General features: G+C 48.2%; 1 protein-coding gene across 1 annotated transcript in view; it reads right to left on the bottom strand.

The window, feature by feature from the left end:
- Positions 1–17,806, bottom strand: part of LIPC (lipase C, hepatic type) — a 115,572-nt gene that overhangs the window by 23,025 nt on the left and 74,741 nt on the right. Inside the window, exons 3-5 of the mRNA XM_023751591.1 lie at positions 4,906–5,093; positions 2,017–2,199; positions 1,142–1,259 (exon numbers count right to left, since the gene is read on the bottom strand). Of these exons, the coding sequence (XP_023607359.1) occupies positions 1,142–1,259; positions 2,017–2,199; positions 4,906–5,093 (489 nt within the window). The remainder of the gene's footprint in view (positions 1–1,141; positions 1,260–2,016; positions 2,200–4,905; positions 5,094–17,806) is intronic.

Raw genomic sequence — 17,806 nt, forward strand, 5'->3', positions numbered from 1 at the left:
GCCTGGGCCATTGTAGGAATCCTGGGCCTCGGGGCGTGGCTGGGGAACCGTCTGATCAAGTGTGTTTTCCTGATGTGACTCTGGGGCAGCCTGGGGAGTGAGGCTGGTGTCAGGGACACCTGGGAGGAGAGGCCTTCTTGCATATTTTTCTCTCTTCCTGGGTAACCAGGGCTATTTTCCCGTGGGAAGCGGCTATAGATGTGTGTACCAGTTCCAAGCCTCGGACTGAGGAGAAGGCAACAGTCCTTTCATGGCCACGTGCAAGTCCCAGCTTGGAGAGCAGAGCCCTTCCCAGCACAATATAGCCAACAGCTGTAGTTGTAAGCTTGCACCTATGGTCGAAACACGTGCCCCCACGTGTCTGAGTAACGTGGGCTTGATAGAGTTCAGGTGCATGTAGTTGAGTAGATTAGAACATTGTAAACATCTTGACCACACCCTTACTTTGCCTCGTGGAATCGGGCTATCAAATAAAGACTTGGCTTGTGGGCGCTGTTGCTGTATCTCCATCAGAGAAGCAGGGTCTCGCCGAGACCCAGCTTTTATCCTTTTGTTTGTTTTTTTTAAATCCTTCACCCCCCCCCCCCCCCCCCCGCATTCAGGTTCACCCTTGGCCGTGCTGGCGCAGCACAATTTCCGAGTTGGTGTAGAGCTTGGGCTGAGGTTTTTGATGCAGAGCTTCCTCCCTCAACCCAAATGGGTCCCAGAGTAAGACCCATGTGTTTCACAAATGTGGAAACTGAGGCACAAACATAGCTGATGTTACAGCGGAGGTAGGGCTGTGTTTTTTTTTTTAACTGGTTCAGGTTAGGCTTTTTAAACTACAGGTTGAAAAAGAAACTTTCCTGCTACAAAAGTGTACAGAAGGTCTACTTTTCTGATCCTGTTTGGCCTGACGAGGCGAGGCATTTGTTTGAGGGAAGGCAGTGGGAGTGGAGGCTGCGATTTCCGCCTTCTCTCGGAACATCTGCCTATGGCAGGGCTTACGTTTCACACGGCGCTCCCAGTCCTCCCGTGAACCCCAACACAGCGCCAGGGAGGGGGGGGGGCGTGTTCTTTGTGAGCCTGTCGGAAAGCATGTGTGTGCCCCATGCCCCGCGCAGTTTGGAGACGACAGTTGTTAGTCATCAGGCATGGGTACCTGTAATTCTCCCAATCTTGTGCTTCCCGCCGATGTAGCTGCCAGCAAACCCCGAGACGTGCGCGCCCAGGCTGTACCCGATGAGATGAACGTTGCTTCGGGAAAACGGAGCCGATTCCTGGAAGGCAGGGGAGACGGCTGCAGGCAGGGAATTGCTGCCTGGATATAGGCCTCCGTGGGTGCAGCTTGTTCAGGCTCCCACCCTGTTCTTTGTACCTGATCACAAACGAGTCACTTCGTTCACACTCTGGTTCCTCCCCTTGCGGACTCCATCCTCCCTCCTTTCAGGCTCAGCGGCCTGGGCCCTGCCTGGTGCTGCTGCCGCCTGCCTGCCCGTCTTCCCCGGATATGAGTGCCCTGCAGAAGCGACCCCACCTGTTCATGTGTGTGGGGTTAGGTGGTTGCCAGGGTGTGTTTAGATCCCTTAGCTCAGTGGTTCTCAACCTTGGCGGCTGCACATTAGAATCACCTGGGAATCTTTTCAAAAATCCTGATTTCTGGGCCTCATCCTCCGGAAATTCTGTTTCTTTGTTATGCGGTGGGGCCACAACATTAGTAAACAAAGAAACAGAATTTCCAGAGGATGAGGCCCAGAAATCAGGATTTTAAAAAGATTCCCAGGTGATTCTAATGTGCAGTCAAGGTTGAGAACCACTGCCTTAGCGCGTCCAAGGGCTGAACATAAAAGGAGTAGTGGGTAGGGTGGGAGGAGAAGAATAGTGGATGGGGATGGGGTGCAAGTGGTCTCGGTCCCAGGCCTTCCCATTCCTGCGAGTGTGGCAGAGAGGTTCTCCTGTCTGGGCTGGGGTGGAGACCAGCTGATGCACTTGGCCTCGGAGGGGAAGGGAGAGGAAGGGAGGCTGGGCAGGTCTTACCTCCAGCCACCGGAGAATTGCCGCGACCTCCTGGCCCACGAGACGGGTGTTGCGGACGGCGACGGCGTAGTGGTTCTGGGCCAGGCTGATCCAGTCTGCCAGCGCCACGTTCACTGGCCGGGCCAGCTGGGACTTCAGCGCGGCCACCATCTGCCAGATCCAGTCTTCCAGCAAGCCGTCCACCTGCCGTGGGCCCACAGGGCAGTCAGCATCACCAGGAGGGGCACTGATGTCCTCTTTCTCCCTATTCACCCCCTTTTCTTCTCCAACTCTTGCCTAACGCTGGGTCCTTCTCTCCAAGAGAAAGGGCTTGGCAAGGGGTTTCCCAGCCCCAGTGCTGAAATGAATTTGGGGCCAGATGCTTGTACGCCGTGGGCTGTCCCGTGCACTGTAGGAGGTTTAGCGGCATCTCTGGCCTCCATCCGAGATGCCAGCAGCACCCTCTGTCCCCAGTTATGAAAACCAAAAATTCTCCTGACTTTGCCTAATACTTCCTGGGGGCTACCACCTCCAACCCCCAACTGAGAACCACTGTGTCAGCATTTCCCTATTGTAGGACTCGCCCAGCCTTGAAACAATGGGAACATCTGTGTCAATCGGGTACTGAAAGCGGACCTCTCCTTCCAGCGTCTGCCACACCAGCCCCTCCCTGATGCCTGCTCTGCTGTACCTCTGAGTCCCACCCAGGTCCCCCTCCCGCCCCCGCCCTCACTGCATCCTGCTTGCTTTAGGGACTAGCACCAGGAGCCAGAACATAGAAGGAGCTCAATAAACATTTATGGGGAATTGTTCTATGTATGCACCTTGTTTGAGAACCAATTTGCAGGGCACTTCTGATGGGTTCACAGAGCAAAGACATTTATGCTGTGTCTTGAAGGATAACTAGGAGTTCTCTGAGAGGAATGGATGTGGTGGTGGTTGAGGGGGGAGGTATCTAGAAGGAAGAGCACGGGCAGAGGTGCAGATGGCAGAGGGAAAGCCCAGTATGTCTGGGAAGAGGAGAAAAGGAAGGTGTGGTTGAAGACTAGCCGGCAGAGGTGCAGAGCAAAGCTGATGGCTTGGCATGTCCCCCGGGGAAAGATCCATTCATTTAGTAAAGATTTCCCCAGCCCTGGCCGGGTAGCTCAGTTGGTTGGGCAGAAAAGTCCCCCACCACTTTCACTGCCAACCCCCATTTCTCTACGGGGACCCCTTTAAATCCTGGGGGGAAGTTGCTGGCGGGCTGCAGGAGCCTCTGTGCTATTCTGGGATGGCAATAGAAGCCACCCACCTCGTGGCTGCACCCACGTGGCATCATGTGGCACCCTACTACCCTCAGGGGCCAGGCATGGGGTCTGTTTGGTTCATGTGCGGTTGCTAGCCTGCACGTGGCAGGCTCTGGGAGAGTGCGTGTTGAAAGAGCGGTGTGGTAGATGGGCCTCTTTTGTTCTCTAGAGCAGACAGATGAGGGTTTCAGGAGAATTTCCAACTGGATGGCAGGGGAAGATTTCCAAGTCATAAACCAGACCCCCGAGTCCTGGAAGTTTCTTATTGTGCATTTAGCTTGAAATTGTGGGCGGGCTGGTAACCAGGGAGTCAGAATTCCCGCTTGGAGATGAGGCCTCACTTAGTTTGACTTCAGTATTGCCCACAATATTCTCTTCCTTTCTTCCATGGTAATAGCATTCTTAGCATCACTAAAGGGCCACACTTCCTCTGAGAGACTACACATGTCTCGGCCACCTTTCCATCTAGGTATGGCCCATGGATGCAACTGGAGGCACTTCACAGATGCTTCCGGGAGGCCGACCTAAAAAAGCACTCTTTTATACCAAAGCCAATGAATTGTATACTTTAAATCAGTGATTCTCAACCTTCTGGCCCTTTAAATACAGTTCCTCATGTGGTGACCCAACCATAAAATTATTTTCGTTGGCCCTAACTGGTTTGGCTCAGTGGATAGAGCGTCGGCCTGCGGACTGAAGGGTCCCGGGTTCAATTCCGGTCAAGGGCATATACCTTGGTTGTGGGCACATCCCCAGTGGGGAGTGTGCAGGAGGCAGCTGATCAATGTTTCTAACTCTCTACCCCTCTCCCTTTCTCTCTGTAAATAGTCAATAAAATATATATTTAAAAAAAACTTATTTTCGTTGCTACTTCATAACTGTAATGTTGCTACTGTTATGAATCGTAATGTAAATATCTGATATGCAGGATGGTCTTAGGCGACCCCTGTGAAAGGGTCGTTCGACCGCCAAAGGGGTCGCGACCCACAGGTTGAGAACCGCTGCTTTAAATGGCTGCATTGTATGGAATGTGAATTATATATCAATAAAGTTGTTTAAAAAAACCCTGCTCTTTGACTCCTTTGTACGCACCCTTTGCTATCTGGAGTAAAGATGTGACGGCTAGTGCTCTAGCTGCCGTCTGGGACTTATGAGGACGAGGGCCACATTGAAGGCAATGAGCTGGGTCCTTGAGGACTTCCCATGTGCCCAGTTTGGGATGACCTATCTCTGGATTGTTATGTGACAGAGACAACATTTCACTGAGAGACGATGTCCTTGGCTTCCTACCTCCTCCTGCGAGTCATGCAGCTTCACCTGCATGGACCGCAACCCCTGTGGGCCCTCATGTGCTGGGTGACCTCTCTGAGTCACATTTTATCACCTGAAATGCGGAGATAATGATGTTTCCCCTCCCTGCTTACTCATGGAATTGAGATCATCACTGAGATAGTGTGTGGGGAAGCACTTGGAAAATTAGAATGTGCTTTACAAAAATTATTATGCATGAAGCTGTTATCACCAGCTCCCGATCTTTTTATTAGAACTGAGCACACGAGGGAGGGAGGAAAAAAAAAGAAAATGTAAGAGCAGAGAGCAAAAGAGATGTGTCAGCATTTCCTACCGACCACCCGTGGATGATCATCACCAGCGGCAGGGAGGCGTTGAAGCCGCACTGCTGTAGCGTGTCTGCGCGGTGGAGCTGAATCTGACAGCCCCTATCAGTCGCCCCTTCAAAGAGCAGGAACCTGGTCTTCGTCTCCTGCAACGTTTCATTTTTTCTAGCAGCTCGAGTGCTCCTTTCAAACGGCTCTGCAATAGAAGAGGAAGGAGGATGCTTAGCCCGGCGCCTCTCCCACCTCTGCTGGCTCCGGGACCACCCGCAGGTTCTGCAGAACACCGGCCAATGGGGTTCCTGTGAGGTGCTGGAGACAGTGAGGAGCCGCAGCTTTGGGGGCCCCCAAAGAACATTTCCAGGGGAATGACCACTTCTCTCCTGGGAGATGATGGAGGGTGGCCTAGGAGGACCCAACACAGAGGTGGGGAGGGCCATCCCTCATCCTGCCATCCGGTGACCCTAGGACCAGCCCGTCAGCAGCTAGAGTAACTGGAGGACACTAGCATATGGGAGAGGCGATAGGGACAGAGGCTCCGGGAGGATGAAGATTTCACCCCAAATCCCACTGCCAATAAGTGGCAAAGTCGGGATTTAAACTCACGTCTCTCTGGTGTCTGGCATATAATCAGCAGCTACGTAGGCCTGTGTGGTTAAAATAAGGACAGAGTGGAGCACTCAGCACTTTGCATTTTTGATCTGTGAAACCCTTTCTGCGAAAATTTACCCCAGTTGCCCTCACATGGCCAATTCTGTCTTATATGTATTTACTCTGGATTTAGCTGGGAGGATTAGGAATCGATGGATGGGCATGACATAGAAGAAATTTTTTTTTACTTTGAGTAGTTCACAAAAATTCATGGTAGAAGAAATAGAAATGAAGAGAAAAAAAAGGCAGTACAACCTTTACAAAGACAGAAAATGTAAATAGATTAGCACCCTAACACGCACAGTATGTGATCCTCGCAGGCTGCTGGAGATGGGCCACAGATTTTATCCCGAGCTTCCTATTGGCCAAAGCAAAACGGGAAACAGGAGCAGTTATAGGATTCATGGCGTCTAGTTGCTCACACTCTCCTGACCCTGAAGCCCAAAATAGTTTCCTTATGGTTTACTGTAAAAAGGTCACCGGGTGAGGCAGAGGCCATTTCTTGAGCATCGTTCCCACACAGTCAGCAAGTTTCACGTGGCTGACTCTGAGAGTGGTCTCCAGGCCTCACTGGCAGTAGTGAATTTCTGCGAGGCACTTCACTGTGACCCAGCAGTAGCCTCACTATGGAGGGAGGCAGGGCCACTTTGGGTCACATTTTGGGTGGAAGGAGTGGAGCTCTGGAGCCTTCGTGTCTGAGCCGCCATGACTGTCTGGTTGTCCCTGTTGCAGAACACAGAATACTGGATCCTCCTCAGCCACACCACGGCTTCGAGAGCTCACTGCTGTGGCCCACACCCACACCCACACCTTCACTGAAACCCCTCCCCCAAGCGTCAGCTCCACATAGAGCCAGCTCTTGACTGGGCATCTCTACCTGGGGACACTGCAAACCCAGAGAGGCCAAACTGGGTTGGTTTTCGTTCCTCCCAACCCATTCTTCTTCCTCCTTTCTACATTTCCTATTGTGGTTTGTAACACCATCATTCATCCATGCAATTTCTCAAGCTAGGAAGCTTAGAGCTGTCCTGAGATGCCCTGTCGGTCCCCTTGGCAACCCCCTGGGGCCATCAGGATTATATCCCAGCTGCCTTTGCTGCTGGGCTGGTCTAGGACCATATCTTTATGTTGTTGTGTTGGTGGTATTGTAATAGACTTGTATATGTTTTATATTTAATTTGTTTACTTGTAGAATTAGTACATGCTAGGCATATGTATACCATCTGAAAAATGCCCAAGTGAATAAAGAATCTCACTATTCAGAAAACCACACAAGTAATATTTGGAGTATTTCCTCCCAAACAGGTGTTTGTTTCATGGGTACTTATGTGGAGTGTCTATAACCAAGACTATATTATGTGAATGGTTTTCACCTGGCATAATAATTTCTTATAGCATTAAGATTCTTCAAAAAGGTGCTTTTGAAAAGTGGCATAGTTGGCTTACTTGTTCCATTTTTGTTGGACATTTAGGTTGTTCCCGGGTTTCTCCTTTTTTCTATTACAATGTTCCGGTGACCATTTTTATACATAAATTTTTCTCTGAATCTATGAGAATTTTCTTAGTATAGATTCCCAAAAGTAGAGTCATTAGCTCCTTAGGTGTGATTTTATTTATCTCTCTTTTTATATGCATATATATCTAGATTGACTTTCAGCACCTTTTAAGCTAATATTTATTGAGGGCTTACTCTGTGCCAGGGACTTTTCTCACAGTCTTGTTTGTATTAACCCAATTAAGCCTCAGAGCAAGTCTGTGAGTGAGCTGTGAGGACACCTCACATTCTGTTATGAGTGAGGAAATTTCTTGCAATGGTATTCAGTAGGAGCAGCTCCCTCCCCAGGCACGTCTTCTGAAATCATCATTTTCTCGTGTCTTTGGAGGAGATAAAGACACACCAATGATAACAATCTAGGGTATGGAAGGAGACTTGCCTTGGGGTAGTGACCACACAATACATTATACAGATGATGTGTTATAGAATTGTATACCTGAAACCAATACAATTTATTAACCAATGCCACCCTAATAAATTAAATTTAAAAAAAAGAATCAGGGATGAGGTGGTGGTTTTGAGAGACTATTAACTACGGTAAGTGGTCAAATCCTTTGAGGGAGTCAGCCCCGTGTCACCTGGGAAGTGAGGTGACAGGCTGGGGAGGCTTGGGGTTCCCTCCGTGTGACAGCAAGATCCCGAGGCGGCAAAGCTTCCTCACATCAGTCAGAAGATGCTGGGTGCAGCCATTACGTTTCTAATATGACATTCCTTGCAGCAATGATTTCTCTATTCCTAAGTGAGCCCTCAGGTTTGAGGGGTCCTAATAGTTCATACAAGAACAAATGATTTCATTTTCTTTTGGGTAAGGACATCATTAGGTGGGTGGCTGCAGGCAATGAATGAGCTGGCACAGGGGACAGCCAAAGGTTCTGCAGCAGAGGCCCCAGGAGTCAGGCCCTGCCTTCTGTCCGGGATGCCTGGGCTGGGGCCTCCACTCAGTCCAATGTTTATCCCACCCCCTCCACCCCCAGGTGCTGGCTGCAGCTGGGGACATAGGTGCCTAAGACAGCAGCCGCAAGCATTAATATGCGCCAGCTGTTTGTGAAATATCTTCACATTCGTGCTGTAAATTGCTAACGTGTGTTAGTGTGTGTGTGCGTGTGTTGATTTCCTTTTATTAATTCAACTACTGAAAATATCCTCAGACCTGGGACTAGGGGAGAGGGCCTCTGCTCAGGGTGGGACAAACCTGAGGTAAACACAGCCATAGCTCTGACCTTGGCTGCTGTGGCCAGGCCCGCGATCCGTGCATATCAGCACTGACTTCGTAGTTTCTAGGACGACTCATGCATCCTTCTTTCTGCCAGCACTTCGCGAGTACCTGCTCTGTGCCAGGCGTTCTTCCACAAATGAAACTTGCCTACAGCTCAGTAGCTTTTGGAGCAAGTATCAGGTTTTCTTCCTTATTCTTTAAAAAATGTAGTTGGTGCACAAAAGCGGAGGAACAGCAGAAAACAAAATGCTAAAAAATACACTCACTCGCATCCTCATCATCCAAATGGATTGGCTTTTTATTTTCCTGTATCCAGAAGCAAATGTATTTTTCATGTAACTGTGCAGCTATAGCTTGCTTTTTGCTTTTTTTCATTTCGTATTACATAATAAGAATCTCTCCATATGCCTACAGTGTTCATACTCGTCATTTTTAAAGGCTGAGTAATACTCCATATGGGACTGTTTTGTAATGTATGATGCCATTTCCCTCTCTGGGACAAGCAGTATGATTCCAATATTTCACCCTCATAAAAAGAGCTGCAAGGAACTTCAGCAGAGAGCTTTTCCTCCCAGAGAATTATTTCCACCAGGATGAATCACCTAGTACGGAATTACTTGGTTAAATGGTGAGGTCGTTTGCTGACATGGGAGTTGAAGCAATCTTACAAGTCAGTCCCTCACAGGGTGTCAGCCACGGTTATTACCGACCTAAGAACCCACAAGACCCACACATTCTCATTAAAGGTGATGACGGGGTGCTGGGGAGCAGGTGGAATTGGTATGGCAGGTTAAAGGGCTGTTTATGTGGCTGTCATGTACTTTTTGCTAGTAACTCAGAATTCCTTATTTCATTCAGTCCTCATAATGCCCCCCAAGTCCTTATCCCAAAAGGAAACTGGGTCTCAGAGAGAATAAGTATCCTGACTAAAGTCACAGGAAGTGACTGAGTTGAGCCTCATGACAAGAGCAGCTCCTCTGCAGTCCAGGATGTTAAAGTCGCCCATTGGGACAGACTCATAAACATCCTTTGCTAGGCCGTCAGCACCCCGCTGGAGGCTCGCTGACCATGAGGTCATTGAAATAGGTCTTTCACGATTGCGCTTCCCAAGGTCTAGATCTAGAACAAGCATGTCAAACTCGTGGCCCGCGGGCCGCATGCGGCCCACAACCAATATTTTTGCAGCCCAGCCAATATAACAGTATGTAAGAAACATTTTAATACAAATTTCATAACTTAATTTTTACAATATCCTGGTATACATAATTATTAATAAATAACTACAACATTCGCTAATGATTACTATAATTGTGTGCATTCATTTCCTTTACGCGCCTGCACGCAGCGCACCATTTCTCTCCACTAATACTAGCAGCCAATATTTTAGCTAATGGCCACGTCATTAGTCTTGAACTGACTTGTTCGGTGTGTGCAACAGGAACTATTTCGCTTTCGGAGAACAAGAAAAATAGGTTTATTTGCGTTACGCTTATTAATTTGTGCAGTTATTCAGTTTGTCTGGTAAATTAATGTTCAAGAAAAAATGTTTAATTTTTATTAAAATGTTCTATTATTTTATGCTAACGATTACTCATTTATTTCAGCCCTCTGTATTCAGCATGTCTCTATCGAAATAAACCTACGTTTCTATGAAAATTGAAGCTTTTGTTTTTTTGCGGCCCACATAAACTTAAACCTTGTTTATTTGGCCTGTGTTAGCCTTTGAGTTTGACATGCTTGTCCTAGGGCAGCGGTTCTCAACCTGTGGGTCGAGACCCCTTTGGGGGTCGAACAACCCTTTCACAGGGGTCGCCTAAGATCATCGAAAAACACATATAATTACATATTGTTTACAGTAGCAAAATTACAGTTATGAAGTAGCAACGAAAATAATTTTATGGTTGGGGGTCACCACAACATGAGGAACTGTATTAAAGGGTCATGGCATTAGGAAGGTTGAGAACCACTGGTCTAGAGCGTGGCTGTGTTGAATTGCCTTTATGTGCTGACTTAGAAGAGAGCTCAGAGCCTGAAGCAAAGGCATGTCACATGAGGCGAGCAGCTGAGCACGCTAGTGTTTGGGTCTGCAGCATCTGCTTGCCGAGACAGTGTGGCCTTAGACACACCGGACTATTTAGCTATTGGTGGATTACATGTGACTGTGCTGGCAGATCTTTGTGAGGCCCTGGTTAACTTGTCCTGGTTGATCTTGAGCAAGTCATGTAACTTTCTAGGCCTAAATCCTCATCTGGAAAGTGGGGAGTTTGGGCCAGCCGGATCTGAGCCCCCCATGGTGACAGTGAGATGTCCTCGTCCCTTGAGTCAACTGGACCAGAGGTCAAGACCTGGCTTTTCCTCCGAACCGGCTTGGCCTCAGTTTCCACCTCTGGAAAATAAGAGGTGGGGCGAAGATGCCAGAATCCCTCTGGTTCTGAGGTGTGTGGGTCCTAAGTCTGTCCTATCTCTGACTTTCAGTAAATAAAAGATGCCAGAGAGAAGTGTTTTTGAGGCCAGAGTTAATCAGGCAAAGAGAAAAGTGAGAGTCGGAGCTGGGACTCCTGGCTCTGTTCCCACAGGACACTCCCTCCTGTGCTGGAATCTGAGCCGGACGCTTTGCAAGGATAAACACTTGCAGCAGGAGGAAAGCAGCCCAAGGTTACTCTTTAAGGCAAAGTGAATGGTGTGTATGGAAATGGGAGTGAATACATGGAATATGCTCTCTAGGGCAGGGGCTTGGGGGCTCCCTAAGAGGAAATGTTCCTGACCCACCAACCCCCAGGTGTCCCTGAGGCTTCCCTGTGTGGTGGCTGGTGCTGAGAGGGCGGGTCATTGGCCTCTCTTAAACCTTCCATCTTGGAGACTGAGAGCCCACAATGATCCCATTCATTCATGTATTCATTCGTTCATTCCACCACACGTTTAGTGAGCACCTAGTATGTGGCAGGATGTGCTTAGTATTGCAGAAAGACTGTGCTTTTAAGAACTTCAGCTGTGCTTTTAAGAACTATGCTGGAGGCAAGTAAATAGACAATTGTTACACAGCTTGGTAAGTGTTTCAATGAGTGAATAATAGTAGAGGCACCTACCCAGCTATAGGGTGGCTGGTGTGAAGGCAGCCAGAGTACCCTGCTGGTGAGTAATGTCACCAATTCCCCAGATAATCTCGGGGATTCCAAGTCAAAGGCTAGTCCTGATGGGAGGGAAGGACTATAGAATGTGGAAGATGAGCCTCTGTGTGATCAATATGTCACCTCAAGGCTCACAGAACTTGAGGTCATGGCTGTAGCCTATTTTCCTGAGACCCTTGGTAACCCTCATCTCCTTTGAGACCCCCCTGGGGTCTATAGCACAGCTGTTTTCTGGCTAAAAAAATTAAACCAAGACCAGAATCCCAGTTCTCTATCTCACTATCCATACGTCTAGGTCCCGAGACTGCAAACCTTCTCTGGGCATGTGCTTTTATCCTTGTTCCACTCTCCCTAAGATCTTCTTTTGGACCCATGTTCTCCCTTCACACCTGTGTCTGGAGGCACTGCTGTCTGCCCCCTTCAGACCGTGGACATGTACCCCAACAATTTCTGGGGCTCCATGGAAAACAATGGCAGAGGCAGGATAGTTTCGTGGAAAGGGCACTGGCTTTGGAGCCAGTTGGCTCTGTATTTGATCTATCATTTGTTAATGAATAACTCTCTAGTTATTAGCTGTGTGACCTTGGGAAGCTCACTTAACCTGGAAGCTTCACTTTCTTTCTCTTAAATTGTAAATATGATAACTGGCTGAAACTCAGTGAAACGTCTAACACGGAGCTTGGCTTTTAATGCTTCATTTCTCCATCCTTTTAGAACTTACCTACCATCTCTTCCATTTCATGTCTGACCCAACATAGTTTCTTCCAGATCCTTTTTGGTACTTACCTACCGAGGTCGTTGCCGGCCTATTTAGTACCTTTCTGTGAATTCTGTGCACCTCCCTCAGGCAGTATGTTGCATGTTTTGGCAAGAGCCTTTGTGCCAAGAAGAGGAAGCCCCCTGCTTGGGGTGAGGATTTCAGCCTCCCTCTCCCTTTTGTCCAGCTCTTTTGGGCAGGAGAAGTCTATCGACCTTATGTAGCAGCTCTGGAGACTACTAGGCTGGGTCTCTGCCTCTATCAGCTGGGTGCGCCAGCCATGCCACCCAAATTAGGCAGCTCCAGGAGCCAAACCAGCCTACAGGTCAACGGGGAAATCAATCTCTGACTGAAAAACACACCCAGCCAGAGTTCTGTCCTTAAGCCACTGCTAAATGAATACTTCCCTTTCAGGATCTCTTATGTTTTACCTGATCTTCTATATTGGGGGGCAGAATTCTCCCATAGCCATAAGCTAAACATCCCCAAAGCAGCTGATTCAGCAGGTCTGGTGAGGCCCGAGAATCTGAATCATCCCAAGGTGGCATATCATTCTGAGAATAACTTGCCTAGTGGTTAAGAATATAAGCATTGGATATCCCTAATGAATATAGATACAAAAGTTCTCAACAAAATATTAACAAACCAAACTCAACAACACATTCAAAGGATCATACACTATGATCAGGTGAGATTTATATCTAGGATGCAAGGATGGTTCAATATACACAAATCAATTGCTATACCACATGAATAGAAAGACAAAAATCATATATATATATGATTTATCATCTTAATATACACAGAAAAACATTTGACAAAATTCAACATTATCTTGTGATAAAAACTCTCAACAAATTGGATATTGAAGGAACATATCTCAACACAATAGAGGGTATGTATGACAAACCCACAGCTAACATCATATTCAAATGGTGCAATGTTTTCCTTTATAAGACCAGGAACAAGACAGGATGCCCATTCTATCCACTCCTATTTAACATAATATTGCAAGTCATAGTAAGAGGAAGAAATAAAAGCAAGAAAAAGAAATAAAAGACATTCAAAGTCAGAAAGGAAGACGTAAAATTATCTCTGTTATCTGATGACATAATCTTATATATAGGAAATCCCAAAGATTCCACCAAAAAACTGTTAGACCTAACACATGAATTCAGTAGTTTCAGTAAATCAGCATATAAAAATCAGTCACATTTTTATACACTAAACAATAAACTATCTGGAAAAGAAATAAAAAACAATCTCATTGTTCAATTCAATGCTTATCAAAATCCCTATGGCATTTTTCACAGAAATAGAAAAAACAATTCTAAAATTTGTATAGAACCGCAAAAGATCCCAAACAGCCAAAGCAAGCTTGAGAAAAAACAAAACTGGAGGCATCACACTTTCTGATTTTAAAAAATCTATAGTAATCAATAGTGGCATAAAAACAGATTCATCAAGCAATAGAACAGGCTTAGGAGCCCAGCGGCAAACCCATGCATGTATGCTTTCACAGAGCTTAGCCCCAGGGGCCCTTGACTTCAGCTGTTGAATAAGTCAGAGGGTCAAGCTCCTTCCCATGGGCCCTTAGTCGCCCGAAAGTCTAAAGGTGATTCCCAAGCAGGCAGCTTCCTCTAGGGCAGAAGTGGGCCTGGCAGATGCCAAAGTGCTTGGAGCCGTGGGCAGCCAATGTGTGAGGAATTCTATGAAAGGAATCTGGCTTAGAGCTTGGAAGCCGGGCAGCGAGGTGCCCACATGGCTGGCTTAGCTTTCGAAGGGGTGGAGGGGGCGGGAGGAAAGCACGTGTTTCTCAGCCAGGAAGCTCTGCCCAGGGCCCCTCAGAGGCCTGGCAGAGACCTGACGCATCTCCTCAGCCCGTCCATCTGGGCTGCTGCTCATGGAGTGTTGGGAGCGAGGATATTTTGGATGTGTCAAAAGTGACGAATGTAGAAAAGGGCCATCAGCATCTCTGGGGACTCACAGTTCACACTGGCAGCTAAGATGTGCCAGGCGCTTTGGAAGAAACTCTGGAGGAAATTGGGAAGTCTTTAAAACAGGCAGCTCCTGCTCGCCCGTCCAGGTGTGGGTGGCAATGAGATGGTCTCCGTATGTGACCATGAACCATGGGATCAGTGAAGACGGGGCTGGGATGTGCCAATGCCTGAGGTCTTGGCAGGAAAAAGTGGCATTCAGAGAGGCCAGCAGGAAAGAGCAGGAGCATAACAAAACAGGAGTGGGCAAGCGGGGGCCTGAGGTTGGAGTTAGCAGAACTCACTGCCCACAGCACTGGGGCTACAATCCTGGCCTATTAAGTGGTCCTGGCCAGATCTGAACGGGGCAGCAGCCAGAGCTGGTCGGAGGCTGGAGGTAAGCCCGGGCCTTGGCCCAGAGCGAGGCTGGAACAAGGCTCCAGCATGTCTGGCTTTGGAAACACCCCAGGGAATGTGCTACTAGAATACAACATCTACCCTGAAGAGAATGCGTCCCGAGAGCAGGGTGCCTCGGTATTCTGTTTTTCTGTTTTGTTTTTTTTTTTTGCATGGCCCTGCTCTGTGTGTAGTGGTACTGGTTCTCTGCCTCTGCAGGGTGATGGCTCACCTGGGCTCCTTAGAAGCTGGGGGTCAGGACCAGCTGGACCAGCCCAGTATGTCTTCTGCAGAAGGATGAATGGGTGGAGGGTGTCAGAGATGGATGGGGAAATTTGCATCAGCTCTACCTGCCCCCAAGGGCTCTCTAGAGAAGACAGAACTCTGTATTATGCCATTTCCCTGCACAACCCCTACAGCCAGGAGAGAAAGAGGGAGGAGAGAGTGCACAGTGATCTTTGTTGCTGTTGTTGTCATCATAGACATCATCATCATCATCATCATCATCATCATCATCGTCACCAATGCTTAGGCTTCTTATATAACCTGTTTAACTTGTTGAGGCCTGGACTTGTCTTCCCACCTCCTTCCTGCATCCAGATTTCTCAGTCTGCTCCCACGTCTCTCTTCTTCTAGGCACTCCATCACCCCCCTGAGTCATCTTTCACTCCTCCCTCCTCTTTCTTCCCCTCCTTATCAGCAAGTGCAACTCAGTGTAGCAGTAACCAGCTCGATTGCTTACTTCCGGGCAGGATCCGTTCTACCCTGTCTGTCCACACCCTCCCCATCCTGCCAAACATTCTGCTCCTAGAGGCCCCAGGCCATCCCTCTCTCTCCTGCCTCCACGACTTTGCTCTTGCAGTTCTCTCTGCCAGGAGTTTTCTCTTCCCTTCCTACACCTCAGCCTTCTACCTGGAAGCAATGAGGGTGAGTGCTTCGTGAGGCTGCAGGAGACTCCTGACATCCTCTGTGTGCCCCCAGGACCCTGTGCGAACCCTGGGGGAGGGACTCTGTCTCCTTCCCGCTTAGGCTGTCAGCTAAACGTGGCTTATGCATCCACGCGGTCCTGGCACCTGCCACAGGGCTGGCGCCGGGGTATTTGCAGAATTGAACCCACAGGATCATTTCATTTTCCCGCTCTTCCTAGGGAAAGGTTGTCACAGTGAGCTAATATTGAGAGGAAGCAAGGTGCACAGGCAAGGAACTCGCACAGAGTCACTTCTAATTCCCACAGTCCCCTTCTGGTGGCCACTAGCTGTTGGACCACTAACAGCAATCCCTGCCTCTGTCTACCAGGAATGAGCTGGGAAAAAGGGCACTCACAGATAGGAAGGAAATTCTGTGGACATTCTTTGGAATCATGGATTATTCCCGCCCCCCCCCTTTTTTTTGGTCCTGTCTCAAAGTCCTCCAGACCCCAAACCAGTCTCTTTCCCTCCCTTCCCTTCCTGTCCTGTAATTCCTCATTCATTTCAAGCCTTATAATTCAGGTTTTAAGAATTGCCTTTCTGAAGCTGTCTTTGGTCCTGACCTGTTTGTTGAGATATTAATAGAGGTCATGGGGAAAAGAGAGTTTTGTGGTCAAGTAAATTAGAGAAATACTGTATTAAGGGACACTCATCAGGCTTCCCGGTGGCCAGAGATGTTAAGACACTTACTGCTTACTGCGTATTTAATCTCGAGAAGGGGCAGATGAAACGCAGCGTTCTCAAACTCCATTATTTTGGAGTAGACTTCCCCCTGCCACCTCCCGAATTCCTATTTGTAGCCACGCGTTTCTGGGACTAATACTCCCTGGGTCACACTCGCGGAAACCCTGTCTCAGGACAGTTTCCTGCTGAGCTGTGTCCTGTAGACTTGAGCTCACCCCCATCGCTGTGTGTTGGTGTCTTGGAGGCAGGTGCTGGCTGCTCCAGCGAAGGCCGGGCTCTGTGTGTGGGCGTCGGGCCCGGGCACTTTGAGAGGCGCCAGCATCTTCTCAGATGTTGGCTGTAGGTGGTGAAGCAGAAAGGTGCGAACCACACAACATCCTGCTGCAATTACTGTTGTGGGGGTCCGGTCACCTGGGGATGACGACTCTCCTGACATTTGTTTTTATGCATTTCCTTCCAGTCTTTTCCCGTGAAGATATCGATCATGTAAGATTTTACTTGGGGGTTTTCTAAAAGTACAGAGGGTCTCTTGATTAGAATTTATGGAATGAAGAGCAATGGGGGCACTTTAGAACAAGATTTTAGCTGCCTGGGAAATTATTTTTTTAAGATAGGCAAATGTAATGGTTCTCAGATTGTGCTGCTAGGATGGGAAGCCCCACAACCCTACAGAGTTACCCTGGAGGCTGCTGGGGGTGGGGGTGGGGGTCGGGCGGGGAGAGATGCAGAAGTGGAGAGTACAGTCTCCCACTGCCCACACCTGTTTCAGCCCAAACAACAGTGCTTTCATGTTTTAATGTTTTCTGCTTGAGATTCTGTTTGTAGGGGGGCGTCCATGGCTGACATATGTTCAAAAACCACAAATCTAGACCCATCACTCATTTAACAGATTAAAACAAAACAAAACAAACAAAACAAAGACTGTGGTGCAGAGAAGTTAAAATGTATGCTAGTCAATTACATCTGGATACTGGATCTAGAACCCAGGTTTCTGGACACAACATCAAATGTTCTTTCAACACCCTCTTGCATGTGTTTATTTCCTTCTGACTCAGCCAGCTTCCAAAGAGAAGGTGAAACTGTAGCAGGAAACAAATACTGCAGTAAATCCACCCAGAAACGGCTGGGGGAAAGGTATGGGGCAGCCCCATTCGCTCCTCAGTTCATCTGTTTCACTGCAGGTAGTCAGCTCGGCCTTGAAATGTAAAGAAACGTATGCTGAGAGCAAGAGCCGCTTCTGCCAAGAATATCTCATAAGATACAATACCCCAATCTCCAGTGAAACAAACTGTCTAATTACAACCGCCACGTCCTGTAACTATTCAGTTTATCGATGAAAGAGTTCTGCAAATAGAGGCAGCTCCTCAGCAGGCCTCCTGCGGGAATTCTGGGGGAACTAAAGAAGAGAGAGAATGATGGAGACATGCCCGTCCTGATTGTTGGGGTCGTGGTACCCATGAAGGAGGGGGCTAGTGTATATATCACATGCACCCCTTCGTGTTCAGTGCAGTGGTGGGTAGAGTGAGGCAGAGGGGACAACAGAGGGGTTCAGTTGTTTTTATCTCTCTTTTTGATAATTCC

This window comes from Myotis lucifugus, unplaced genomic scaffold (genome assembly GCF_000147115.1).
Source record: "Myotis lucifugus unplaced genomic scaffold, Myoluc2.0 scaffold_23, whole genome shotgun sequence".
NCBI classification, from domain to species: domain Eukaryota; kingdom Metazoa; phylum Chordata; class Mammalia; order Chiroptera; family Vespertilionidae; genus Myotis; species Myotis lucifugus.